Source organism: Hakea prostrata, chromosome 5 (genome assembly GCF_041222555.1).
Source record: "Hakea prostrata isolate BN-2017 chromosome 5, UWA_Hpros_2, whole genome shotgun sequence".
Classification (NCBI taxonomy): domain Eukaryota; kingdom Viridiplantae; phylum Streptophyta; class Magnoliopsida; order Proteales; family Proteaceae; genus Hakea; species Hakea prostrata.
This window is the reverse complement of record NC_142604.1, coordinates 12,160,957-12,185,252: the sequence shown is the minus strand read 5'-3', so window position 1 is coordinate 12,185,252 and position 24,296 is coordinate 12,160,957. Positions and strand designations below refer to the sequence as shown.

Here is a 24,296-nt window from a genome sequence, read left to right as displayed (position 1 = left end):
CGGTTAGATTGGAGAAAGCCGAGAATGGAGAAAGGAAGAAGACGATTTCAGAGATGGGATTTGAGGTGGGATTTTCAGAGTTTTTAATCATTCGAGTTTTTTCATATGGGGCAAAGGTATGGATTAAATGGGTTTTTCTCAGGGGCTTTTACAATTAAAAATTATAAATTTTGATATCAACCATTAAACTAGTATTTTACACGTGTCGCAATTTAGTGCCACACTGTGCACAAGAGTGAGATTGGCACAATAGACGATTTTTTTCCCTAATTGTGGCCGATGCTACTAAATCAATTTTTTTTTAAAACCAACTATTAAGATTTTTATATTAGCTAATTCGGCAGATACAAACTACCATATACATGTATGTACCAACTGTTTTGCTTTTTTTTTTTTTTTTTGGTAAGACCAACCAAAGTATAAAGTATCGGTATCGAGTATTGTATCGTATCGGTCAAGTGATTTTAAGAGACGTATCGTTCTGTATCGAGTATTATATTATTCTAATTAATGTATTTTAGTGTAATTCAATAGAGAGACGTATCGAGATGTATTGTATCGGTTTGATCAAATATGGATATGTATTGGCTAGTATTGTATGGTATTATGGGATACTTTAAACATTGTGACCAGTTATTTTGCTTAAGTCTTTATAAAGTTGTTTTTTACTATTAAAAAAAAATATATTTTAGGCTATGTTTGTTTGCTGGAATATAGATGGGGTGGGAAAAAAGGGATGGGAAAATTCTTGAAAAAAATGTAGATTTATTATTTTTCCCTTAAATCCTAAAATGGTAGATTGTTTAGTTTCTTGGGGTGGGAAAGTGAGAGATAAGTTTATTTGAATCAAGTAAACTTGTCTGGTGATGTGGCACCCAACTTTTCCACCCCCAAACTATTTTAAAACCCCACATATTTGGTTGGACTTTGTAAGAAAGTTGAAAAAAATAAAAAGTGGGACCCACCACTATTATTTTTTCATAAAATCCTTTCATTTTTTTTTCATCTTTTTTAACCCCCAATACATATGGGTCTTACATGTTTAATTTTCCCACCCTTTGTTTTTCAATTATTAAGATTTTTTTTTTGTTAGATAAAAACTAAAATCTAACAACCTCGGAGATGTTTATAAGAGAAAACTAATACATGCTCACCGATTTTTTTTTTTTTTTAAAGGTAAAAACTAAACTCTAACAACGAGGTGCTTATCCAGAAAACTAATACCTCGGTTGTGAGGGTGGATGGTCACCGAACGTGGAAATCCTTCAAACCTTAGAAACGTCGGGTTTATGGAAATTTGAAAGCCTAAGAACGAAAAAAACCTTACAATTTGCAAAATCGAATCTATCGAAATTTAAAAAGTAGAAACTAAAAAACCTAAAAATGAAGAAATACTAAGATAGCATTTTTAAAGGAACTTGCACGCAGAGGCATTGACGGTAGCAGCCAAACAAAGAAAGAGATCCGAGTAAGAGTAAATAGATGGAAAGCCAAGGGCAAATGTTGAAGTTGCTTCACATAGCAGAAGCTAGTAGAAACAACGACGTTGAAGCCATCCATCGTGGTCGTTCACAGTATGCTGTTGGTCAATCAACCAACAGGAACTGCTGGAATACGACCTCAACTGGTTTTTGACTGCGAGAATCGTCGACACCATAGCCATAGCCATAGCTACAGACCAGAGCCAGACCCAGAGTCTCCCATTTCAAAATTCCCCACTTATCGTTGTCGCTTGCTCAGCGAAGAACACCCTAACCAGATCGTCTCGTCTGGTCAGAATTGTGATATATCACTCCTATTAAAAATGGCGTCCCTGGAAAAGCAGAGCACGCCCGTAACAATCAATGGAACCAAAACCGATGTATTGCCAGTTGATTCAAGCGAGAAGAATGCGAAGAAGAAGAAGAAGAAGAATAAAAGCAAGTTGTACGTCTGGAGAAGGGGTTGTTTCAGATCAGAACTTGACTACCCTACTGCCCATGAACAGTATGGAGATCAGGGCCCGGAGACCGAGCCTGGAACTACGGGAGACTTGAGCGGTCCGCCTCACCTTGTTGTCATGGTGAATGGCCTCATAGGAAGGTTTGTTCATCACATTCCTTTACTTTCTACTCACCTTTTCGTATTCTATTAATTATAGCCGAATTGCTGGTCCATGTTGTAAAACATTTGGATCGTAGATCAGTTCTGTCGTGTTACACGATTTTCGCATATATTCTTGAGAATTCAACTTCTTTAGACCTAGAATTTGTTCAGCCAAAGTTTAGAACACAAAATGCTTAGTGACAGTTGGACCTCGAATTTCCTGTTGCTTAGTGTCCACTTTGATTGTAGAAAAGTGAGCACTCCAAAAACAAGTTCTCCCGTGGGGATCACAAGAGCAAAAGATTAAACGGTCGAATTGTCATGGGGTTTATATTTGAGCTGTTATCACTTTAAACATGTTGAAACTTCGGAAAGGTTATTTTTTAATCATTTGGATCAATATCTTAAGTTTGGTCTTTTATTAGGTTTTCTTGGAACTTGGAAGTTTCATATTGTTTTCCGAGGTGGGTTGAACACTTGAACCATGTTGAAACGTGAGAATTTTCTCCTGCCCAAATTCGATAAGTAGTTTCAGCCCCAAATGATGTTTTTAGACCTGATTATTCGCTTACTGCTCCATTCCCTAATTCTATACACATTGAATGAGTTAGTTGCTCAAAAAATCAATGAAAATTGTAGTCTTGATCTGCACCCCATGTTTACAATGTAGGTTGGAATTTTCAATTATAGGATGTTGCTAACCAAGGGTAAAAATGCAAATCCAAGCAGGAGACCTGGCCTCTAGCATATATTAATAAATCCCTTCACTCAATGGGGAGACGCAGTTCAGATTATTGAGTAATAAAGTTGCCATTCGAGACTGTGTGTTTTAGTATTGAATTAGTCATTTAGTTTGAGGATTCAAGTAGTAGCAGGTCTGCTTCTATGAGTAAGCTTGAAGAATCAACTCTAAGAAGGTTATAAGTGAAGTCCATCTCAGATCCTTGACGGTAGCTGTAGGAGACAGCCTTCAACCACCATCTACAGTACCATTCCAAGCTTCAGCCAGGCTTCAATTAAGGTCCTAAACAGGTACTACTGGAAGCCTCCTTAGTCCCTTCCCAAGAGCTCTCAGTTGCCGTTATAAAACCCTAACACTTCCGCACTTTCTCCCTCCCACCTAAGCCGTGATTCTGTCCCATCTCCCTAATGTATCCCCTGTTTGGCACCATATTTTAACTCAGACCCCCATCATCCCTCTCACCTTCAATCCAAATTTCAGCCCTAATTGACCAAGTAAAACCTAGATCTGTCCATCCTTATTATTATCACCCTATTTTCCCTCCAAAATCAATAAACCAATGTCTTCCAATCCACCCATCCAAAATCATTAACACTAGAAGAGATTATCCTAAGGAACAAAGTATAAATTCCTTTCAAGTTTTATCCCATTCCCCTAAGTTTTCACCCATCTGAATGTGAGACCCAGCACACCAAGGTTAACCATCAAAATTCCATCAAACAAACCAAACCCAAACCGGGGAATTAGAATAGAATTATTAGGAACCAATTTGGGGAGTCACTTGTTAAAACCAAAATACACTCTAACTGAAACTGTAGTTTTGGGCCTGGAATTCAAGTCTAACCCTAAAATCCTTGAAGCAATAGGCCTGTTCAAGTAAGGCTGAATCACAACTGAGTTTTGATTCCATGCTTCAACCTTCCCAAAAAGGAAAGAGGTCCTTTGTTTCATTGTTGTTGCAAACATAGTCTGCCACCTCCTCTTCTAGTGGTTGACTTCTAGAAATGAACATCTTAGGCTGCCATCAGGTCCTGCATCTTCTTTATTGTTGACTGTTTACTCTTACCTGGCCAATTTCTTTGATGTTGCAGCATCTCCTGATGTGGTTCTTCTGCCTGTGTCTGGTCTACGAGCATAAGATTTTGTCCATACTCTGTAAAGGGGGGGGCCCCCCCCCCCCGCCATTTGACCCAACCGATACAAATCGTCGTATCTCCATGAAATTCACTAAATATATTAGTCGCGTCATCTCGATACGATCACACGTTCAGGAAGTGGCCTTGGTTAGGAACATGCAATTCCTGTGCAAATCTAACAGTGGTTAGTTAGTCCTCTCCTTTTGCAGTACAACTTCCATCAAATGTGATGGCTGAGTTTTTGCACTTACTTGAGATATGTAGGGTCAATCCTGGTAACAGTTGGCATCTTTTTGTATTGTGAAACCACTAATACATTTGTGCTTGTGGTTGAGTACTATATTGCGTACTTGCAAACCATTGGAGATAGGTTGTGGGTTGTAGGAGGAATCCTACTTTTAAGGATAAGAAATTGGTATCTTGATCTTTGGCCTTACAGAAATGCGAGGGATTAGCTCCAGGACTTTCACAATTGGGTGGGCAGTGTTATACAATAGCTCTCAAGCCCATACACACACACACACACACACACACACACACAAGGAAGAAAAAAAAAATCCAAGATATACCGAGATCTTGCCATGATATCAAGATGTTACCGATATTTCATTGAGATTTACATAGATACATCCAAGAGATGACCACGGTAACTGAAATACGACCTAAATATCCAAGTTCTTGATCAAGATTTGTTTATGTTTTTGTTTTCCTTTCCTCTCCACTTGTAACATTTCAATTTCTTGAACCATGCTTGTTAGGAGCCCATGGTTCTATTCTTTTGATTTACCATTTGTCATTGTCAAGGAATCATTTTGAGAAGTGAAAAGTCAATTTGGAAAAGGAGTAAAGGTTCTTACATTTTTTGCACAAAACAGTTGGTTTTTGGTGACTTCCATTTGCCAAGTCAGTTTGATATGCTTTCTCTATCCCCATGTCCTTTGTTAGCTTTTAATCCCATTTTCTTTTCTTTTAATTTGTAGGTCGGATGATTGGAAATTTGCTGCAAAGAAGTTTTTGGAGAGATACCCCCAAGATCTTATTGTGCACTGTGAGTTTTCTTGAACCTTCAATTTCTCCATTACTGCATTCATGATATTGAGATTGATAATAGCCGTGGTTAATGCAAATTGAGCATATTTGTGTATTTTGTTTAAATTTTTTAAGTTATTGAGATTTAACAGCTTATGGCATGGAGTTGCATTTGTGTGTTGAGAGGAAACTCCGTTGCAGCATCTTACAATCTGAATCCAAGACATTGATTTTACTCCTTTACTCTCATGGTGTAACTTATAAGTACATCGATGTTGTCATGTGTAGTTGTGAACTATTGAACATGTTTGATATACACTTGTTTTTTCACAAATCTAAGGTCACCATTGTGTTTAGAAGGCCTAAAATAGGATAAATATCAACTTCTAACCCAAAATGAGCCCTAATACCCACTGAGATGGGCCTCAAGTTGGGTCGAGTTGACTGAGGATTTTTACCAGATCTCTGCTTAGATCTTATGCGATTTTAGTTCTGTGAGGGACCGGGATCTTTATCGAGATCAAGATCTCAAATTATGCCATCTAGTATATTTCTACAATAAGGGGATGTCATGATATCTCCAAACCAATCTGTGATGGAGTGTAACCATGTTGTTTTTAACGAAACAAATGGAAAAAATACATTTTTGGTCATTGTTAAAATCTCCAAATGGAAGAAAGAGACCATATTACGTAATGTCCATATTCTTTGGACTAGAGCTTTTGGATTAAAGTCCATAACTAAGATTATTATTTATTTCTTGGTGGAGTCGGGACTAAAAATGTTATGCTATTGAAGCTTCATTTTGTATGGAGACATAATTAAGGATATGTATGATGGTTCGGTGACAAGTGTAAAAACTGTGGGGGGACAAAGTAATGAATTCCCAATTACAGTTGAGCTACATCGAGGGTCAACTTTAAGCCCATTTTTATTTGCACTTGTAATGGATGAATTAACCAAAGACATTCAAGATGAGGTCCCATGGTATATGGTTTTTGTGGATGATATTGTATTGTTGGATGAGACTCAAGTGGGGATTAATACCAAATTAGAATCATGGAGAACAACTTTGGAATCAAGAGGCTTTAAACTAAGTAGAACGAAGATAGAATATCTAGTTTGTAACTTTAGTCATGATTGGGCAGACGATGAGGTGGTGATACTTGACAATAAGGAGATTCCTCAGAATGATTGTTTTAAATACCTAGGTTCAATAAAAAATAAAAAAGGTGACATAGAGGATGATGTTTCCAAAGAATTAAAATAGGGTGGATTTAGTGGAGAGGTGCGTCTCGGGTCTTGTGTGATTGGCATATTCCATTAAAACTTAAAGAAAAATTTTATAGGACCGTTGTTCGACATTCGACTAGCTATGATGTACGATGTAGAATGTTGAGCTATTAAAAAGAATCATATAGATAAACTCAGTGTAGCAGAAATGAGGATGCTAAGATAGAGGAGTAACAAAACTAGGATGGATAAGATTAGGAATGATCATATCAGAGTTGGTTTGGAAGTTGTTCCCATAAGTGATAAGCTTCGAGAAAGTTGTTTGAGGGGGCATGACCACGTTCAATGGAGACCTATAAATGCCCTTGTACAGAGAAGTGATATAATCTAGATTGAAGGGACTAGAAGAGCTAGGGTAGACCTAAGATAACCTTAAGGGAAGTGGTGAGAAAGAATATGCATATCTTAGGCCTTGTATCTAGCATGACCTCAAATAGAACTTATTGGAAGACAAGAATCCATGTAGCCAACCCCATTTAGTTGGGTTAAGGCTTATTGTTGTTGTTGTTCGTCTTCATTGTTGAAGATGCTATAATGATTGAGGACATTAGCTGAAGAGGAGCTTATCAATTTTTTATTTAATAAAATTAAATGGTGGGTTCTTTTAGTGCCTGTTTGGTTACATGAATCCAGAGATTTATACCCGTTTGGTTGTGAAAATCCCTAGATTCATGAAATCTATAGATTCATCTTTTTACACTAAAAACGTGAATCTGTAGATTTATGGGTATGAGGTGAAATCTAGAGATTTCATCATTACTATAAAACGCTAAACATTTTTGTATTCACAAAAATTACAGATGAATCCACAGATTTCATTCCACGTGTTTAGTTAACCAAATATTTAACTTTATGAATTATAACTACATAGATTTGAAATCTCTAGACTTGAAATTTCTAGATAATTGAAATCTCCAGACTCATGTAACCAAACAGGCCCTTACTGGTTTTATTGGAGAGAGGCTTGAACAGGCATTGGGGAAGGACAGGATAATATCTCAAAATTTAAATTGATATTGGACTGCATGGTGGACAGAAAAGGTCCATTTTTTGGTGTGAAATTGATAGATAATATAAGATTAGTGCAGTGGAGTGAAATATTTGTCTCAGCATGGTTGACCATGAGAGGATAAAGGGGTGAATGAGCTTAGAGCCTGAGACTGTACCAGTTTTCAAGTAATGCTACACATGTAGAGACATGCCTATTCAAATGTATAACACTATTTTGTGGAAAACATAACAAATGAATTTTTATATTTTAGAATTGTTGAAGGGTTGTAAACAGTGCGGGTCCTTGTAGACTCTGGGAGGCATGTATAGAAGACATCCCTAACTGTTGGCATTTTGCATAAGTGGCTGCTTTTGGACTTCACCAGTGTCTTCATGCTGGATTGACTGCAGTAAAGGGAATGACTTGGTTCCCCTCTATTTTTGGGTCTAAAACTAAATCAGTTTAACTACTAGCTGTGTTCTGAACTTCATAAGTTGAGGAACCACATTTACTGTAGTGAACTTCTATGCCATTGCAGAAAGGGGCAGTTGTTTCCTCAACTAAGTCATCAGGAAGGAAAATAAACACTGGCATTTTCAGGCTGATGAGCCTTTCATGAGTAATTAATTCCATTTGTATATTATTGAAAATTTCCTCCACTTTCTATTTCTTCTTCACTTTGTATGTGGCTTATGTTCTAAACCTTTTTAAATAGCTTGTGAGGCCTCTTCCATACCCTCTTTCTTTTCCAGATTTAGTTTTTTAATTATCATATTTTAAACTTGGATATGTCTTCAGTTACTGACTTGAATGACATTTCATTATGACATGATATGCAGGCAGCGAGCGTAATCACTCAAGTTTGACTCTTGAAGGTGTTGACGTTATGGGGGAGAGATTAGCAGAAGAGGTGCATAGTGGTTCCCTCATTCTATGTCATGATTAATAGTTATATTTGCTTCTTTACAATTGAAGATGTATCCCAGTTTAATTAGTCAAACAAAATTGATAGTGGAAATTGCTTAGTTCCATAGCTTCTGTGTGAGTAGCAATTGGAGTCATATAATATTCTCTTGATCCGATTTTGCCATGTTAATTAACAATTGAGTACTGTGCTTTTCAGGTTATATCCATTGTTAGGCATAGACCATACCTTCAAAAGATTTCGTTTATAGGCCATTCGTTAGGTGGTTTGATTACCAGATATGCTATCGGTAGGCTTTATGGACAGAATTCAAAGAAACAGACTTCAGATGAAGATGCCATTGGCACAGTTAATGAGTCTGGAATTCAATGCATGGAAGAGAAATCAAAGGGAAAAATTGCTGAATTGGAACCCATGAATTTCATTACTGTTGCAACACCACACCTGGGTTCAAGATGGAATAAACAAGTGAGTTCATTTACAAACAAGTGCAGCAATCCTTAATCTGTCGAATGCTTATCTAAAAATATATTATTCTTCATGTTACTCCCTCTCCCTCTCTGCCCCCACCCCCCTCCTTCAGGAGAAGTTAAAAAGGAAAATTATCATTATTACTATCCTTAGTGAAAGATTGTTCCATTATCATATCGCTGTGATTCACACAGCTGACTAGTACCTATCGACTTCCTTATTGGATGTCTTTTCTTTTGTCTTGGACCTGGTGCTTTTATGATGAACGACACCCCCCTGAGTTACCCCCTAATATTGATACCACCTCAAAATAAATCAAAATATTAGGTAGAACCCCTATTAACAAGTTCTTTAGAAGGGGAAAAAAAGAAAAAGGAAAAGAAAAGACAAAATGCCCATCCAATAATGTGAAGCATCTATTACACCCTTCTTATTTATAGTACCAAGAAGAAAATGCAAATGTGAATAGTATTAACCCTAAAACCAAGTAAAATTGTGGCAATCATTCCTTGGTCAAACTCTCAGCTGGTTGATTTCATGTTCATTTGATTGGTTTGCTTAAGTAAAGGGATACAATAGTCATAGACACTGCACATTATTGGAGATGTGTTTTGTGACTTTTGTCATTGTAAAAAATATCTTGTTGATAGGGGGTCTATCTAAAATTTTGATTTGTTTTGGGATGGCATTAATATTATGGGGTAACTTAGAGGGTGGCGCTAATAATTTCCTTAAAAAAATTCTTTATGGAAATGATGGAGTATCATTAGAGAAATAGCACTGGAAGGAAAAGTAAAAGCCCTACATGATACTCCTAGTAACCTTCATTATTATCAGTTATCTGCGCAGTTGTCTTTACACTTCAGATATAAGGGTTCTAGAAAATAGGCCTTTCTAATGAGACAAGACAATTTTCGGGTGTTTTATGCTGAGTAGCAACCACCCTTAACATTGAGGCTGAATATCCTCCCGCCAAACACCCCAACGAAAAATTTATGGGTGAAACAAGTCTACAATCTTAAGGCCCAGTATGTATCCCAACAGCTTTGAGTCACATCTGAATGAAACTTCCTGCTTTGTTTCCATTAGAACACAAACATTGCTTCCTTAGCTTTATGGGAGGGCTTCTATAGGTGTGGTTTTTATGTTAAAACATGTGAAAATTTACGGAATGGAGCTTGGCTTGAAATAGTAGATCAACTGTTAGTGCTGGTCATTTACAGTTATTCACTGTTATAATGAATATAAATGTTAGCTTTTTATAATGTTTTATTATTATTAGTATTCTTTTGCTTTTTTAATTCGGTGTTTACTCCCTCTATTTTGTGATACTTATTGTAAAGAATTCCTTGGTCAGAAGTCATTATGATGTGAACAAGCTGATTGTTTGGGAGGCATGATGCTAGAAATAAACATGAGGAGGCGGCTGGTTCACTTAATCCACTGGTGACCGGCTTCTTGAGACATAGGGCCAGCCAGCCTTGAGCTGGGCCAATGCATCAGTATATGCCTCGATCAACAAGTGACCCTGAGGAGGAAAGAGAACAGCTTTCCTGGGGGCCGACTTCAGACGTCTCAATATCCTATATGCTGCTTCTAGGTGAGTGGAGTGAGGATCATGCATGCTGTTGCGATTCTTATGTAGTAGAAAAGGAAAGTAAGGAGTCATGGAGAGCAAGCAATCTGGCCCTGCTACAGAATTAGAAAGTTTAGGTGATCTGCCAAATTAGAAAGTGTAGATTCTGTTACTAATTTTCTTGCAAGTTGTGTTTCCTTTTCTAGAACAGTTTTAGAATCTTAGAACATTGGTGTTTGTTTTTGGAATGTATTCAGAATTAGTTAGTTGGATTCCAGTCATGATGTGAACCTGAATCTAGGGCTAGGGGTAGTTTGGTAATTTCCCTAGATTTAGGGGCTGGCCAGGAAATCCAGCAAGTAAGGATACTAATTTAGGGTACTCTTGAAGCTCTAAAACTCTGCTGTAGAAGGTGATTCAGGTCTGAATTTGAGAACTTAGGGTTTTATGGAAATTAAAAGTTCTGCAGAATTCCTTAAGGAAGAAGATGAAGTGCAGAGATTTCAAAAACTGAGAAACAGAATCTAACTTAGAGTTTAACTGCAGGATTAATATCACAAGGGAGGGGTGACCTGAGGGAAGAGGGAAGGAGGCTAAAGAGGAAGGAAATTAAGGGAAATTAACTCAAAATGAAATAAGACCTCAACCCTAGTTTTGGAATCTACTAAATACACATGCTTAATTAAACTTTAAGTTAAGAAGGATATGCTAATTAAGATAACTTAGTCAAGCAAACAACTCCCAATCAAAATAAAACTCTTAAATAACTCACAAACTAGGACTCTTTGGTTAGTAGAAACGGAATTCATAAAATTAGCTGGACTTATTCCAACAAAATGGGACTTGAACCAGGGGTGGATAATGACCAAAATAACCCCATATTGGTTCAGCGCGGTCTGGGCTTGCCACAAACTGCTAGTGGGCCTTGGCCCTCTTTTGGCCCTTCTTGGGCTGTCCCTAGCTAGTTACGTCGCATAGATTTTGGGACTGGTTTAGAGCTGTAATGTTCAACTATAAGTAAAGGTATTAGAGGGCAGAGACAACACTACTGCAGAATCGTCTCTACCCCTTCTTCTTCTCTTCCCTTTTCTTCTTTTCTAGCTCACTGTTTTCTTCTTCTAACCTGCAGCTGCACCATTAGTAAGAGACTCTGGTTTGTTACATGGTATCAGAGCCAATCTACTAAGGTTGTGTTCTCTGAGTTTCAATCTGTTAATTTTTTTTTTTGTGTGATTCGTGTGTGGCAGCAGCAGCCTTAAGCTGCAACAGTAATTGTGATATTCACATGAATTAAATTCTAAGAAGACAATTACGTCTTCTATGTTCGTAGTCATTCGTATTGTCTGTAATTAGTATTGTAAGCTTCCGCAATGGCTGATTCTTCAAAAATTCTGTCCAAAGAAGGTATACCCTTCCAAATTACAAGTATTAAGTTGAAAGGAGCCGAAAATTATTTTCTTTGGGCAAAGGCGACGTATGCATTTATCCATGCCCAAGGAAAATCAAAGTACTTGAAAGAAGATTGTCCCAAGGTTGATTCGAAGGATGCATCTGCTGTTTCCACGCATGAAATGTGGACTCGTGAAGATGTTGTGATTAAGATATGGATTTGGAATAGTGTTGATTCTCCTATTGCAAATAATATTTTGTTTTATGACACATCTAAGTAGATATGGGAGGACTTGCACGATTCTTTTGGTTAAGGAAAAAAATATTTTTTGTGTTTATGAACTATATGATTGGATGTTCAATTACTCTCAGAATGGTCGCTCATTGATGGAGTATTATAGTGGATTTAAATGATTTGTTGAAGAGTTGCAGCAACATCAGCCCCTTACTACCAATCTGGAAACCTTAAAGACCCAAAGGGCGGAATTCTATGTTTCAAAATTCCTGTCTGGTTTAGATCCAGAGTTGTCTACCAATGGAATTCAAATTTTGACATCTGAAACTGTTCTTACTTTGAGTGATGTTTTCTATATATTGTCACATATTAGTGGGTAGAAAAGTACTCAAGGAAGCAAAGAGAATGCAGCAATGGTTGCTGGCTGGGCCGTGGCTCTTATCCATCACGCGGAAGGGGCAATGGCCCAGGAAGAGGTAGGGGAGGAGGTCGGATTCCCCCTCCAAATTTATCTAGAGGAAATTGGTTGTGTTCTTACTGTGGTAAACAAAATCACACAGGAGATAGTTGTTGGGACAAACATGGCCATCCTGAGTGAGCAGAAAATTATGTTAATATGAGAACATCCACTGGGGAAAACACCACTGACAACACGTTTGAGTCTACTCTTGTGGCGCCTACAATCTCCATGATTCCTCACTTTCCTTTTCTACTACATAAGAATCGCAATCTCCATGACCTCTCACTTTCCTTTTGTACTAGATAAGAATCGCAACACATGTAATAACACAACTCTAAGTCACTAACTGAAAAAGCATATATCAGTCCATGTGGGAGTGATGTAGGAACTTTCCTTTTCTACTACATAAGAATCGCAATGTTCATGTCCTCTCACTTTCCTTTTCTACTACATAAAAATCGCAACACATGTAATAGCACAACTCTAAGTCACTAACAGAAAAAGCATATATCAGTCCATGTGGGAGTGACGTAGGATGACCTTAGAAACTAGGGTATTCTACAAGAAACAGGATCCTAAGCCAAATAAGACACTATAAGGGATGAGGGGAGGGGTTTGCACAGCACATAATTGAATACACTTAGAGAACAATTCGAATTAAAGTTCAATAAGCAAGATTATAGGTAATGTGCAAATATTAAGACTCAAGAGAAAAATTTTAGAATCCTTATATGATTGATCCATGCTACCAGGCAAGGGGGTTAGGGGCATTACATTCAAAGAAATAAAGAAAATTCCAGCAAGCCATAATGCGATCAACTTTATTCAATATAGGTGCAAGTTTACATCCAATGTAGAAAGAGAAGAAAAATCATACTCCTAAATCCAAACCAACATATAACCAAGCACCAAACAGGATCTAAAGAACAGAAAATAAACAAACTAGCAGTCTAAGAAGTAAATGCAGCAATGGAACTAACTACAAAGGGATGGAAAGGTTGAAGAAAAACTCTGGCAGAAAGGGTACTGCTGTAGGGATGAAGAGAAGAACAGAGAAATAAAATAGAAAAATAGAGGCTGCCGAAGGGTTGGAGAAGAAGGGAAAATTAGGAAACAAGAGAACAAGTTTTCTGCAGAAAACAGAACAGTGGTGAGTTTCAGGAGAAGATGAGAAAATTTTCCAGGGCAACAAAACAAGGCTTTTTTGAGAAAAGAAGGGTAGGACTAGATAGAGGAGAGAATAGGGGAATTTTGTAGATAAGAATAGGGGAAAAGGAGGAGAGAACTGACCTGTGGAAGGAGGAAGGAGGCTCCACATGAAAGAAAGGAGAGAGACTGGCTGGTTTTCTTTTTGTAATTCTTCATAATCATGCAATGTTGGTGGTTACCATATTAAAAGGGAAAAAAATTATTCAGTCTCCTAAAATAACCCCAATAAAATAAAGGAAATAGGCTAAAATTCTACGACTTCAAGATAAACCCCCCCTCTCAACTACCCTTACAAAAAAGAAGAGAAGGTCGTGTGGGAGTGATGAGAACATCAGTGAGTAGTTCCGAGATTACTGGCGACGCCGACGTAGAGATCATCCCATGATAGCATTTATGTATATGGATGGATGATGAGTTCAAGGGGTATCCGATTGCTAGGATCCTATGGTACGATGAGAAACACTGCTCATAGGCAGTTTGTCAAGTTATTTTTCTTAGTCTCAGTGGGTTGGGTAGTAGTTTACTATTGAAATATTTTAATTTCATGTTTGAGTCTTTATGGGCTGGGCCTAGAGTTTGTTTTGGCCCAATTTTGAATTATTTTGGGTTTGGGTTATATGTACAACTTAAGTTGGGGTAATTTTGGGAATTAAACATGTAGGGTTGGGAGGGATTAATTTTTTTATTTAAACCTTGTATGGAATTCGTTTTTGGCAATGAATGAATGAATGCAAAAATTAAAAGATTCCTCTCTCTTGTGCGACTCTCTTTCTTGGGGTGGATTTTTTAAGTTGGGGTTATTTTGGGAATTAAACATGTAAGGTTGGGAGGGATTAATTTTTTTTATTTAAACCTTGTATGGAATTCGTTTTTGGCAATGAATGAATGAATGCAAAAATTAAAAGATTCCTCTCTCTTGTGCGACTCTCTTTCTTGGCGTGGATTTCTAGTAAGTTCTTCTTCTTCTCCTCTTCTACCTTTCCTCTCTTACGTGGATCAATTTCCTCTCTTCTTCTTTTCTTTTCTCTGCATAATTGTTCTTTTCTCTCTTTCCTTTTTCCTTTCTATTGATTTTTTCTAACCCTCTTCTCTCAGTTTTTTTTTTCTTTTCTTTTTTCTTCCTTCTTTCTCTTTCCCTGGCTATCCGTCGAATTGTCTTTCTTCTCTCGTACCTTCTTTTTTTTTTTATTTCTTCTTTTCTTTCTGTCCTTCTCTTTTATCACCTCTAGTACCGCAGTCTTGCTGTGGTTCTCCATTCTAACCCTACTCTCCTTTCCTAGGATTCACCATTACTTCAAAATATTTATTTTTTCTCTTATTTCTGTTCCTAGATGTTTTCTAACTCTTGTTTTGCAGCCAGGATCACCAGGTAACATTATCTCTCCCTAAATATTTCTCATTTATTCTTTAACAATAGTTTACTTTAAAACAAAACTTCCTAAAACTCCCTTTACATTGTTAATTGCTGAATTCCTTGTTAGAAATTTGATATTGATTAGGACAACTCTATTTCCTTTAAGTTTCTTAATCCCCTTGCATTCAATTTAGTGTTATGGTGCTAAGATCCCCATTTCCTTGTTTCCCTATGGATTCTTGTTTAGTTGAGCTTATCAGTTAGGCCTTATTGTGTTTCTTTCTCTACTTTTGCTGTCTTATATGCATGATTAATCAGAATTCAAGTGTTGCAATTCATTTTCTTTACTATCTATCAAGAATAGGTGTTTCCTTCTAAGAGTCTAGTAGCCCACTTTGTAGGTCCCATAGTTTCTAGGGTTTCTCCTACATCAGGGAGGTCACCGTTGCTATCTGATCGGTCAGAGGTTCATTCTCTATGAAACCCAATAACTATTAATACTAATGTGTAAAAATAAGCGTGGTCTCGAGACTTTGGACCATAGTCCTAAGGGTCCATATGACCCTTTCTAGTAGCCGAACCAAAGTGAAAGGTTCCGTCGCATCCACCTCTGGTAGTAACGGGTGGTGGATGGTCTTGGTGTGATGTCCCCATCAGGGAGATAGGCATATCAACTAGCGAAGTATCTCTGATAACTGCCTCTATCCACTAGATCTCCATCTTTATTTTTTTTATGAGCATTTGATTCCGGGAGGTACTCGCAGGTTTTCTATACCTCAATCTTCCCGTTTCAGATAACAGGTACCGTGTATGTTTGACAGAAACATACCTTGAGCAGAATAAGCAACCTCCTTCCCAAGGAAATATCTGGGTTGATGTCTTAGGCTCTTAGGTCCTTGATATCAAATTCATTCCCCAATAAGTCTTCAACTTCTTTATCTCAGCAACATCAACCCCAATAATGATGTTGGCATGTACAAAAATTATCAGCACAGTGATGAGCTGATATTGCTTCTTGATAAACAAAGTCGGATCAATGTTGGTTTGTTTATGGTAATTGACACCGTTGCTCTATGAAATAGCCCAACCCAGGCTCTTGGAGACTGTTTTAAATAGTATAAGTGCTACTTGAGATGACACTTTTCCTTGTTCCGATATCAATAAATTCAGCTAATTGTCCATATAAACCTCCTCTTCAAGTTACCCGTAGGGAAAAGCATTCTTCACATATGGTTGTTGAAGATCCCATCCTTGATTGGCTGCACATGAGATTATGACTTTGATGGTATTCATCTATGCAACTTAAGCTAGGGTCTTCTAATAGTCGACCCCATGAATTCCCCCTTCAACCACTCTCACGTTATATTGCTCCAAATCTCATCAGCCTTGTGTTTGAAAGTGAAGATACATTTACAGCTGACTGAATTCTTTCCTGCAAGAAGAAGATTCACCACATTCCATGTATCATTTTTTCCTAATTTCATAAATCTTAATAGGAAGCATTGCTAAAAACCAAAAGTGCATTAAAATATTCATATGTTTTGATTTTTAATTTTCCCCCCTTCTAAATTAAGGTTGAGTGAAACATAACTTCAATATAAATCAGATTTGAGTGATCTTATATTTGTTGGAAAGGTTTCAAACAAATGCAAGATTACTTATTCTGATTTGTAGTGAAGGAATTATGTTCCATTCAAACCTTATTTGATATCATGTCCAAGAACAATATACAGTATCAAACTTGGGTAACAAACACAATGATTATTTTGAGTGTTATGTATGATGCATGGATTGGGTTCAAAATGTCAAAAGTAGCAGTACAACAAGAATCAGGGGAAAAGAAATCTGGGCCCCAAAACCATCATTTGGGTCAGCCTGGAGAAATTTCCTGGTTTTAGCTGACATATGGTTGAAACAAGACAATCTCAGCTTCTAGCTGGTCAAAATCCAAGTTTTAGGACATTGGTTATACCTGTGATGTACAACCCATCTTTTACCGAATATTACATCATTTATACCTAATGCTCGATGATTTCTTCTCTTCTTTCTGGCTATTATAAAGATTACTAAATGGAAATTTTCAGGTCCCAATGTTTTGTGGCCTTCATATTGTGGAAAAGATGGCTGCCCGTGCATCATGGATGATTGGAAGAACTGGGAAGCATCTATTCTTGACTGACAGTGATGACACAAAGCTTCCTCTTCTTCTTCAAATGGTTGATGACTGTGGAGATCTTCACTTCATGTTGGGAATCATTTATCTCACCTTATGATTTTCTTTTTCTTTTTCTTATTTTCATTAAATGAGAGTGAATTTCTCTTTGGATGTGTGGTATAATGTATCACTGTCAAGTCTTTGATACTCTGTAGGTCTGCGTTGCAATCATTCAAGCGTCGTGTTGCATATGCAAATGCTTGCTACGACCGTATCCTTTTTTTTTTCCTTTAAAAGAAGATCTTCTCTCTTCATTCTACTTCAGTGAAACAGGAAGGAATATTTGGATCTGAGGTGCATAAGATCTCATTTCCAACTGATTCCTCATAATGTATTATCCTCCATGACATAGTACTAGATATGGTAAAGGGAAGGCATACTGATTACTGACCCTCGTTTTCTATTCTAAAGTATTTCCACTTGACAATGACAACAACAAAGACAAGCCTTTTCCTAACTAAATGGGGTCGGCTACATGGATCCTTGGCTTCCAATCAGCTCTATTTGAGGCCATACTTGATACAGAACTTAACCTATGCATATTCTTTCTCACCGCTTCTCTTAAGGTTATCTTAGGACTGCCCCTAGTGCTTCTAATTTCATCATTGTGGATTAAATAGCTTCTCCGCATGGTGGCATTAAAGGCCTGCATCGAATGTGGCCATGCCACCTTAAATTACTTTCTATCTATTTCATTTCCACTTGGCTATGACAATAATTTAACTCAGTCCAAAGACATTGTTGGGTGGAGTACATCGTCAATACGTCGAAGAGATGAGCTCCCAAAGGTAAAGCTTTCTGATTATATCACAGTTTTCAAAGTCTCTCCTAAGTGTTCTGGCCACTTTTTTTGACGGACGCTTTCTTGATGTCGCCTTATTTATTTTTTCCCCCTCCTCCAAAGCCACCTTGGTTCGCCTAGAACTTTGACTATTATGATTTTATGGAACTGGCGTAATATTTGTTCTAAATTTCAGATTCTGTGGTTCTCTTTCAGAGGAAGGATCTATTGAGGAATGAAAATTACCCACACATAATAAATGTGGAAACACCCAAGATTACAAATCCGCAGCAAGAAGTTCTTTCAGAGGCAAAAGTTGAGGAAGGCAACACTATGGACATGGAAGGTATGCCATTGGTCTTCACCGTTCTTTTATTTCCACCTCCGCAAGAGGTCCTTCCAGATGAAAAATCAAATGATCGCAGAGGTGCCGAACAATTTTTTTTTTTTTTTGAATAAATTCTTTTATAATATCTTTTTCCCTTTTAGTTATATTAGGACTATAGGAGAGATTTAACCTAATTGGTCATTTGGGGGTTGTCTTTCATCTCTTTCCTTTTTTTTGATGGGTGACTGGGGGTTGTTCATGCTTCCCTGTTGTGAGTAGGGTGATATCTGACCTGAACATTTCATCGTTAGGAAACCCCTAGGAAGGTAAAGAACACAACATGGAACGTTTACTGAATGGATCATGTTCAGGTTAGCATGAGTGCACGACACAACTTCAAATGACTCTTTATGTAGTTTGCACATGAGATGATATGTAAAGGTTTGGCTGGTTGGACATGAAGTGATCTTTGTGCTTAATACCTAGTTTGGTTGGACCAGGTCTGAGTACCTGGAAGTATCAACCCAAGCATATGCATGTGATAGGTCTACTTTTATTGTGCATGACTACCTGTCTTAATTGATTTCCTTCCTTTCTAAGATTAGATGATACTTGCCCCTAGCTTGATTATTGATATTCCCTGCAAAGATGGTGTTATAGAGTTAGTCATGGTTTTGGTGTGTCGTTTTGGTTATATGTGTATAAAATTAGTCTTAGTTTTATGTACTTGTGTTTTAAGGCTGTCATAATTTTATGCAAATGTTTTAGGTGCTGAAGGAGCCTGTAGTTTAAGTCGGCGGACTAAATGGAATAAGTAGTATTTGTTTTTTTTATATATATATGTATAATCCTCAGTTTTAACACCCCCCACCCTCAGGTAGTTTGAATAGGCAGTTCACAACTCAATTCACTCTTTTATTCTCTTCCTTTTGCATGACTGTTGGTTGCTAGCCTTGCAAGGTTCTAAGTGTTGGATTCGAGGCTGGGTTACTTTGGCCAAGGCCTTTTCAGGTTTTGACTGAAACATAATTTTTTCTGGGCAAAACTGGATATGTCATTGGGTGGTTAGAACAGTTTAAAACTACTGGAGCTGGTCAAAATTGGTTGAAACTACTTAAATATGTGAATTATGGTGAAAACTTGGTTTCATTTTGCTTTTGTCGAAACCAAGACATGCAGTTTTAACAAGATTGAACAATGATGCCTTGATCATGTCACATGGTGTCAGAGCATAAGATCTAGTAGTAGCTTTAATGTTCCATAATGTGAGTCCCTTTCCTACTGCCATTTAGATCTCACTACACCACCATCTGATGATTTACTTCCATGGCAGCTCCCGATACCCTGTTTTGGAAGACTTTTAGAGAATTTTTGTGATATTATTGCTTTTAATCTACCAGTCTGATCGACTCAACAATTTAGAACATTAAGGCCCTCTCTGGATTCGCCTGTCTATCTTGATATGAAGCTTATCCAAGCAATCACTATGGAGAAATTTATAATCTCCTATGTGATTCCTCCAGATCTGCCCCATGGAATCTAACTGAAATTTGATGTCATTGAAGGCCACCGTGAAACCTTCTTTTGATCTTACCAGTGCTCCAGGGAACAATCTTATCTATAACCGTCATGGTCATACTAGTATATCACTATATTGTTAACTTTGATGCAAGATTGGATGGTTGCTGATGGTGATCAGAGGTCCACTAAGGCTATTGTACCTTCTCTGGTTGAAATCTTGTTATGTGGAGGAGTAAGAAAAAAACCAACATGGCCCATTTACATGCTAAAGATGAGTATAGAGCTATAGATTGTACTACAACTGAGTTGATGTGCTTCAGGTCTTGGTTCAGGAGCTTAGTTATTTGGTTAGTAACAGATGAAGATTTTGTGATAACCAGGAATCTATTTACATTTTACACTGCTAATAATCTGGTTTTCCATGAGTAGCCCTATCTTTTTGAAGTAGACTGTCTTTGTTTGGATGCAACGATGACGAAGTTGATTTCCACTTCGTATGTAGTTCCCATAGTCAACTTGGATATTGGTTCACTAAATTTTTGTTTCACAAAATTTTGAAACGCGGTATTCCAATTTGGGCATGGGTGAGTTGAGCTTTAGTCTTGGAGTGTTAAGGAGCCAGTCATAATTTTTGTGTAGTGTTAGGTTACATGTGTTAAAAGTTTACCTTACTTTGTGTTTAAGTTAGTCAGCATTTTGGTATAGTGTCAGGTTTCAAGTTTTAAGAGTTAAACGTTGCCTTTATGCGTTAAATGTTTCGAGTGTGAAGGGGAGTACTTTGTTTAAGTCGGCTGGCAAAGTTGTATTTGGTTGTTAAAATGTAACGCTCAGACCTGTGGTTTGAGTATGTTCACAACAGAAATCATGGACAGTGTTCTTTTCTTCCTTGGCATCTCTCTGCCCCCCCCCCCCCCTCCTCTTCCTTTCCATTAGCTGTGATATTGTCACAGATGGAATCATCATGAAGTCTTTAGTCTGCCTCTGAAGAGTTCATTTTATCTCATTTTCTTTTGTATGATTTATGTGGACTGATAATTTGGTTTTCATTTGAAGAGCCTGATGATTAATTCTTCTACTTATTACTCCTTTTGTTTGTTGCAACAATGGCAGAAAAAATGATTAGAGGTCTGACCAAAGTGGGATGGGAACGGGTTGATGTCAGCTTCAGCAAAAGTAAACAAAGGATATTTGCTCACAACACAATCCAGGCATGGTTATGCTTTCTCCTAATTACCATAGTAGACAAAAACAACCTTCTTCTATGCATATTAGGAACCTCTGCGCATCTCATAATTTTCCTGCTTCTCAAGCAAATTGATCACTCTAGCAAACTCATTCTAATACTGTTTTGCACTGGTAATTATTTTGTACTGAGCTCATAGTTTGTTGTTTCTAAATAATAAAAGATACCTGGTCAAAATGGTAAATGAAAGAAATATGGGAGACAAGGAGAAAGGCTTTGAGATTGACATTTTTTCATTCTTTTATTGTTGGTTTTAATTCCACAGAATAGTTTAGTTTGAGATATAATGGAATAAGTTGGCTTGTCTCCTGATTCCTTATCTATTTCTGATCTCATTTCTTGAATTTCTCCTTTCAAATTCTGAATTTCTTTGAGAAAATTTGTAATTTACCTCATGTGGTTCTACCTTCTCCTATAAACAGTTGGGTGATCATACTATGGCTGATTTATAGTGGGGGGGGGGGGGGGGGACCTTTCAATCTATTATGCCTTGCATTCATGAAAACAGATATAAAATATTTTGTCCATGCAACTCTTGTAGAGAAGTATACCTTTTTCCTAACAGGGGATAGATTAGAGGAGAAAGAAGGATAAAGAAGTTAGGGGGGAAAAGGAGAAGAGGGAGAAGAATACTCATAAGAAGAAGAAGAGAAGAGGAGAAAAACTGTAGGGGGTGCAAACGAACAAAGCTAAGCTTTAATTCATATTTTTCCATTCCATTCTCAATAAGCTGATTACAAGTGCTTAAATAATCAGAGAGACATTCTTTAATATGAAAACAACCATAGTAGGACTTTTGGTAATTTAAAACTAGCAAAAACATCGATCATCCTAGGACTCGTAAGAATTTAAAACTAACTAAAAAACTGATCCTAGATATCCTACCTGAATTAAAAATTTAAGTACATAATTATCCCAATAAAAAATAACAAAATCCTAAGGTATCTCTACAAACTCTCATGAAAAGAGTTCCTACTTCATCTCGTTGCAGGCTGGACTTGGGGCCCACCAAATACGAAGAATTATCTCTTGGGTTACTGTTCACGTTACTGTAGCGTGAACGGTAACTTTTGGTTGTGCTGCATCACTTTTTCTCCTATCTTCATACTCCTCTCTTCTCTCTGAGCTTAACAATGGAACCAAGTAGCGTTGATGACACCTAAAGTTTTTCCCTTCGTCTGTTTTCAGGTAAACAGGTACTGCATTAACTATGATGGTGAAGATGTGATTCTCCACATGGTCGACAATTTTCTCCCATAACATGGACCAACACGAATCTTATTCAGAGAGAAGGAAAGCTAAGCAACGGCCATTTTTTGCACTTGTAAGCATAAACAAAACTTTCCTTTACAAGTGTTAATCTCAATGCAATTCAGAAAGGATGTTTCTAACATGGAAATCCCCTGCCCAACCATGCATGATATATATATTGCTGTAAGTTGTGCCGCTTAATGAAGAAAGAAGAATGAGTTTACCATTACATATGTATGGAATTTGTTAAATTTTCACTGTTAATTTATTGAAGTGATTGACCAACGAGTGTTGCAGGGATACAGGTTATTTTTATGGCTTTTGTGATGGCAGGCTCGCGATGCAATGTTCAGGTATTGAAAGCAAGAGTAACTACTAGGTGGGGGTAGAACACATGATTGTATTAAACAGGTTAGAATAATCAACCATAAAAAATTTAGGTCAGCAGGAGAAACACTTATTAAGAAGTATGTTCACTAAGCTTACGCCTTTGAAGGTAATAAAAAATCGCATTTAAACTGTATTTACAAGTTGAAGGGGAATTTTTGCATTTGCTAGTAGTTTATGGTCCAGAAGCCTAGTTTATGTCACATGCATTTATCTCTTTATTCCTCAAAATAAGGAGGAAATGGTATGCTTTACTTTTATAAAGGCAAGAATGAGAGACTCAAAAGGCATGCCACATTCTCAGACATAATTCTGTTTCCACTTTAATTGGAGTTCGACTTCAGTGCTGTGCATTAATTGAATACTATGCTGTGAACTGTCGAGATAGAGATTTGGAGCGAGATTTCGATTTGGACTGTCCATTTCTCAAAAGTGTGAAAACATAGTTTTTCAAAATGGACGGTCGAGATCTTGACCGTTCATTGCATGTGCTACGCATTAATTATATAGCACCCAAGTAATTTCCCCTTAATTGGGATTTAGTTTTCCTGTTTGGAGTTAAGTATTGGCCTTAACCCGCATAACTATGCCTCTGTTTCTGAAAATATTGTTCTCTTTTCCTTTTCCTTTGGATAGAAAATAGAAAGATTGCACGCTTTAGTCTCTTACAAAAAAACCAAAACTTTTTCTGGATTTAAGAAGAAACCACCGTGTGCATCATCAATATAGTATAGAATATAAGTACCTGTTGCAAGTGATCATATGTTTAGGGGGAATGATTTTTATTTGCAGCAGCCGCTAGTTGCTATCATGTATGCAAAATAGGATCCCAAACTCCTGATTTTATCAAATGCTAATTATTCATCGCCAACCCTAGATCGAGTTTGATTCTTTACCCCTATCAGAAATCCTGCAAAATATAAAATGAATAACCTTTGAATGGTGAAGATTGAGAACATGAAGCTGCTGAAGAATTGAACAAAGAAACTGATAACATGGGAATCCTTTTACCCTTTCATACCCAATTTTATTGGCGGAGCGAATATCCAAGGCAGTGGATGAAGCAAAGTTGTTCAAATGGGGAGTGCATCTAAGTAGGTTGGCATGCTAACGGTCTCTCCCAAATGCTCCGTTCCACTTGTCGTTTGGCCACCTCCAACCCTTCTCTCTATGAATGCTCCCTCCGACGTATTGTCGCCGATGTGACAAAGAATTTGGACTGAGCCCTAACCCTAATCTACAAGTGTAAGCATCGCGGCGTTCTTCATCGGGTCTTCACGATTATCAGATACACAACCGAATCTTCAAGTGTATTCCATTGAAAGATGGATTATAATGAACATAAACGGAGTAAAACATTTCATATCCTTTAAAGTATTTCTCCCAAACAAGAGCAAACAACAAAGGTCCTTATGTTATTTTTTCCCTATGTCATCAGTTTCTTTGTTCGATTCTTTAGCAGTTTCATCTTCTCGCTCTTTACCATTCAAAAGTTATTCATTTTACAGGATTTCTGATAGGGGTGAAGAATCGAACTCGATCTAGGGTTTGTGATGAACGATTAGTGTTTGATAAAATCAGGGGTTTGGATTTGTAAATTTTACAAATATAAGACCCTTCAATATAAAACTAAGTAAAATATATTTACAATTAAACCCCGCATTTTTAGTAGATA

General features: G+C 37.3%; 1 protein-coding gene across 4 annotated transcripts; it reads left to right on the top strand.

Annotated features, from left to right (window-relative positions):
- The first annotated feature begins 1,269 nt into the window (after nucleotides 1-1,269).
- Nucleotides 1,270-23,014, top strand: LOC149015173 (alpha/beta-Hydrolases superfamily protein). Of its 4 annotated transcripts, none has more exons than XR_016173388.1 (11): nucleotides 1,272-2,082; nucleotides 4,944-5,011; nucleotides 8,116-8,186; nucleotides 8,400-8,669; nucleotides 16,980-17,140; nucleotides 17,266-17,321; nucleotides 17,846-17,898; nucleotides 18,108-18,237; nucleotides 20,851-20,948; nucleotides 22,172-22,307; nucleotides 22,540-23,011. XR_016173388.1 is itself a non-coding variant. In XM_089154913.1 (10 exons), the coding sequence occupies exons 1-10, from the start codon at nucleotides 1,577-1,579 to the stop codon at nucleotides 22,241-22,243; spliced, it is 1,485 nt and encodes a 494-aa protein (XP_089011039.1). In that variant the 5' UTR covers nucleotides 1,272-1,576; the 3' UTR covers nucleotides 22,244-23,013. The 4 variants fall into 4 exon arrangements, 2 of the variants coding, with proteins under 2 accessions (XP_089011040.1, XP_089011039.1); XR_016173387.1 differs by having other exon boundaries at nucleotides 22,532-23,011; XM_089154913.1 differs by having other exon boundaries at nucleotides 22,172-23,013.
- The last annotated feature ends 1,282 nt before the right edge of the window (nucleotides 23,015-24,296 follow it).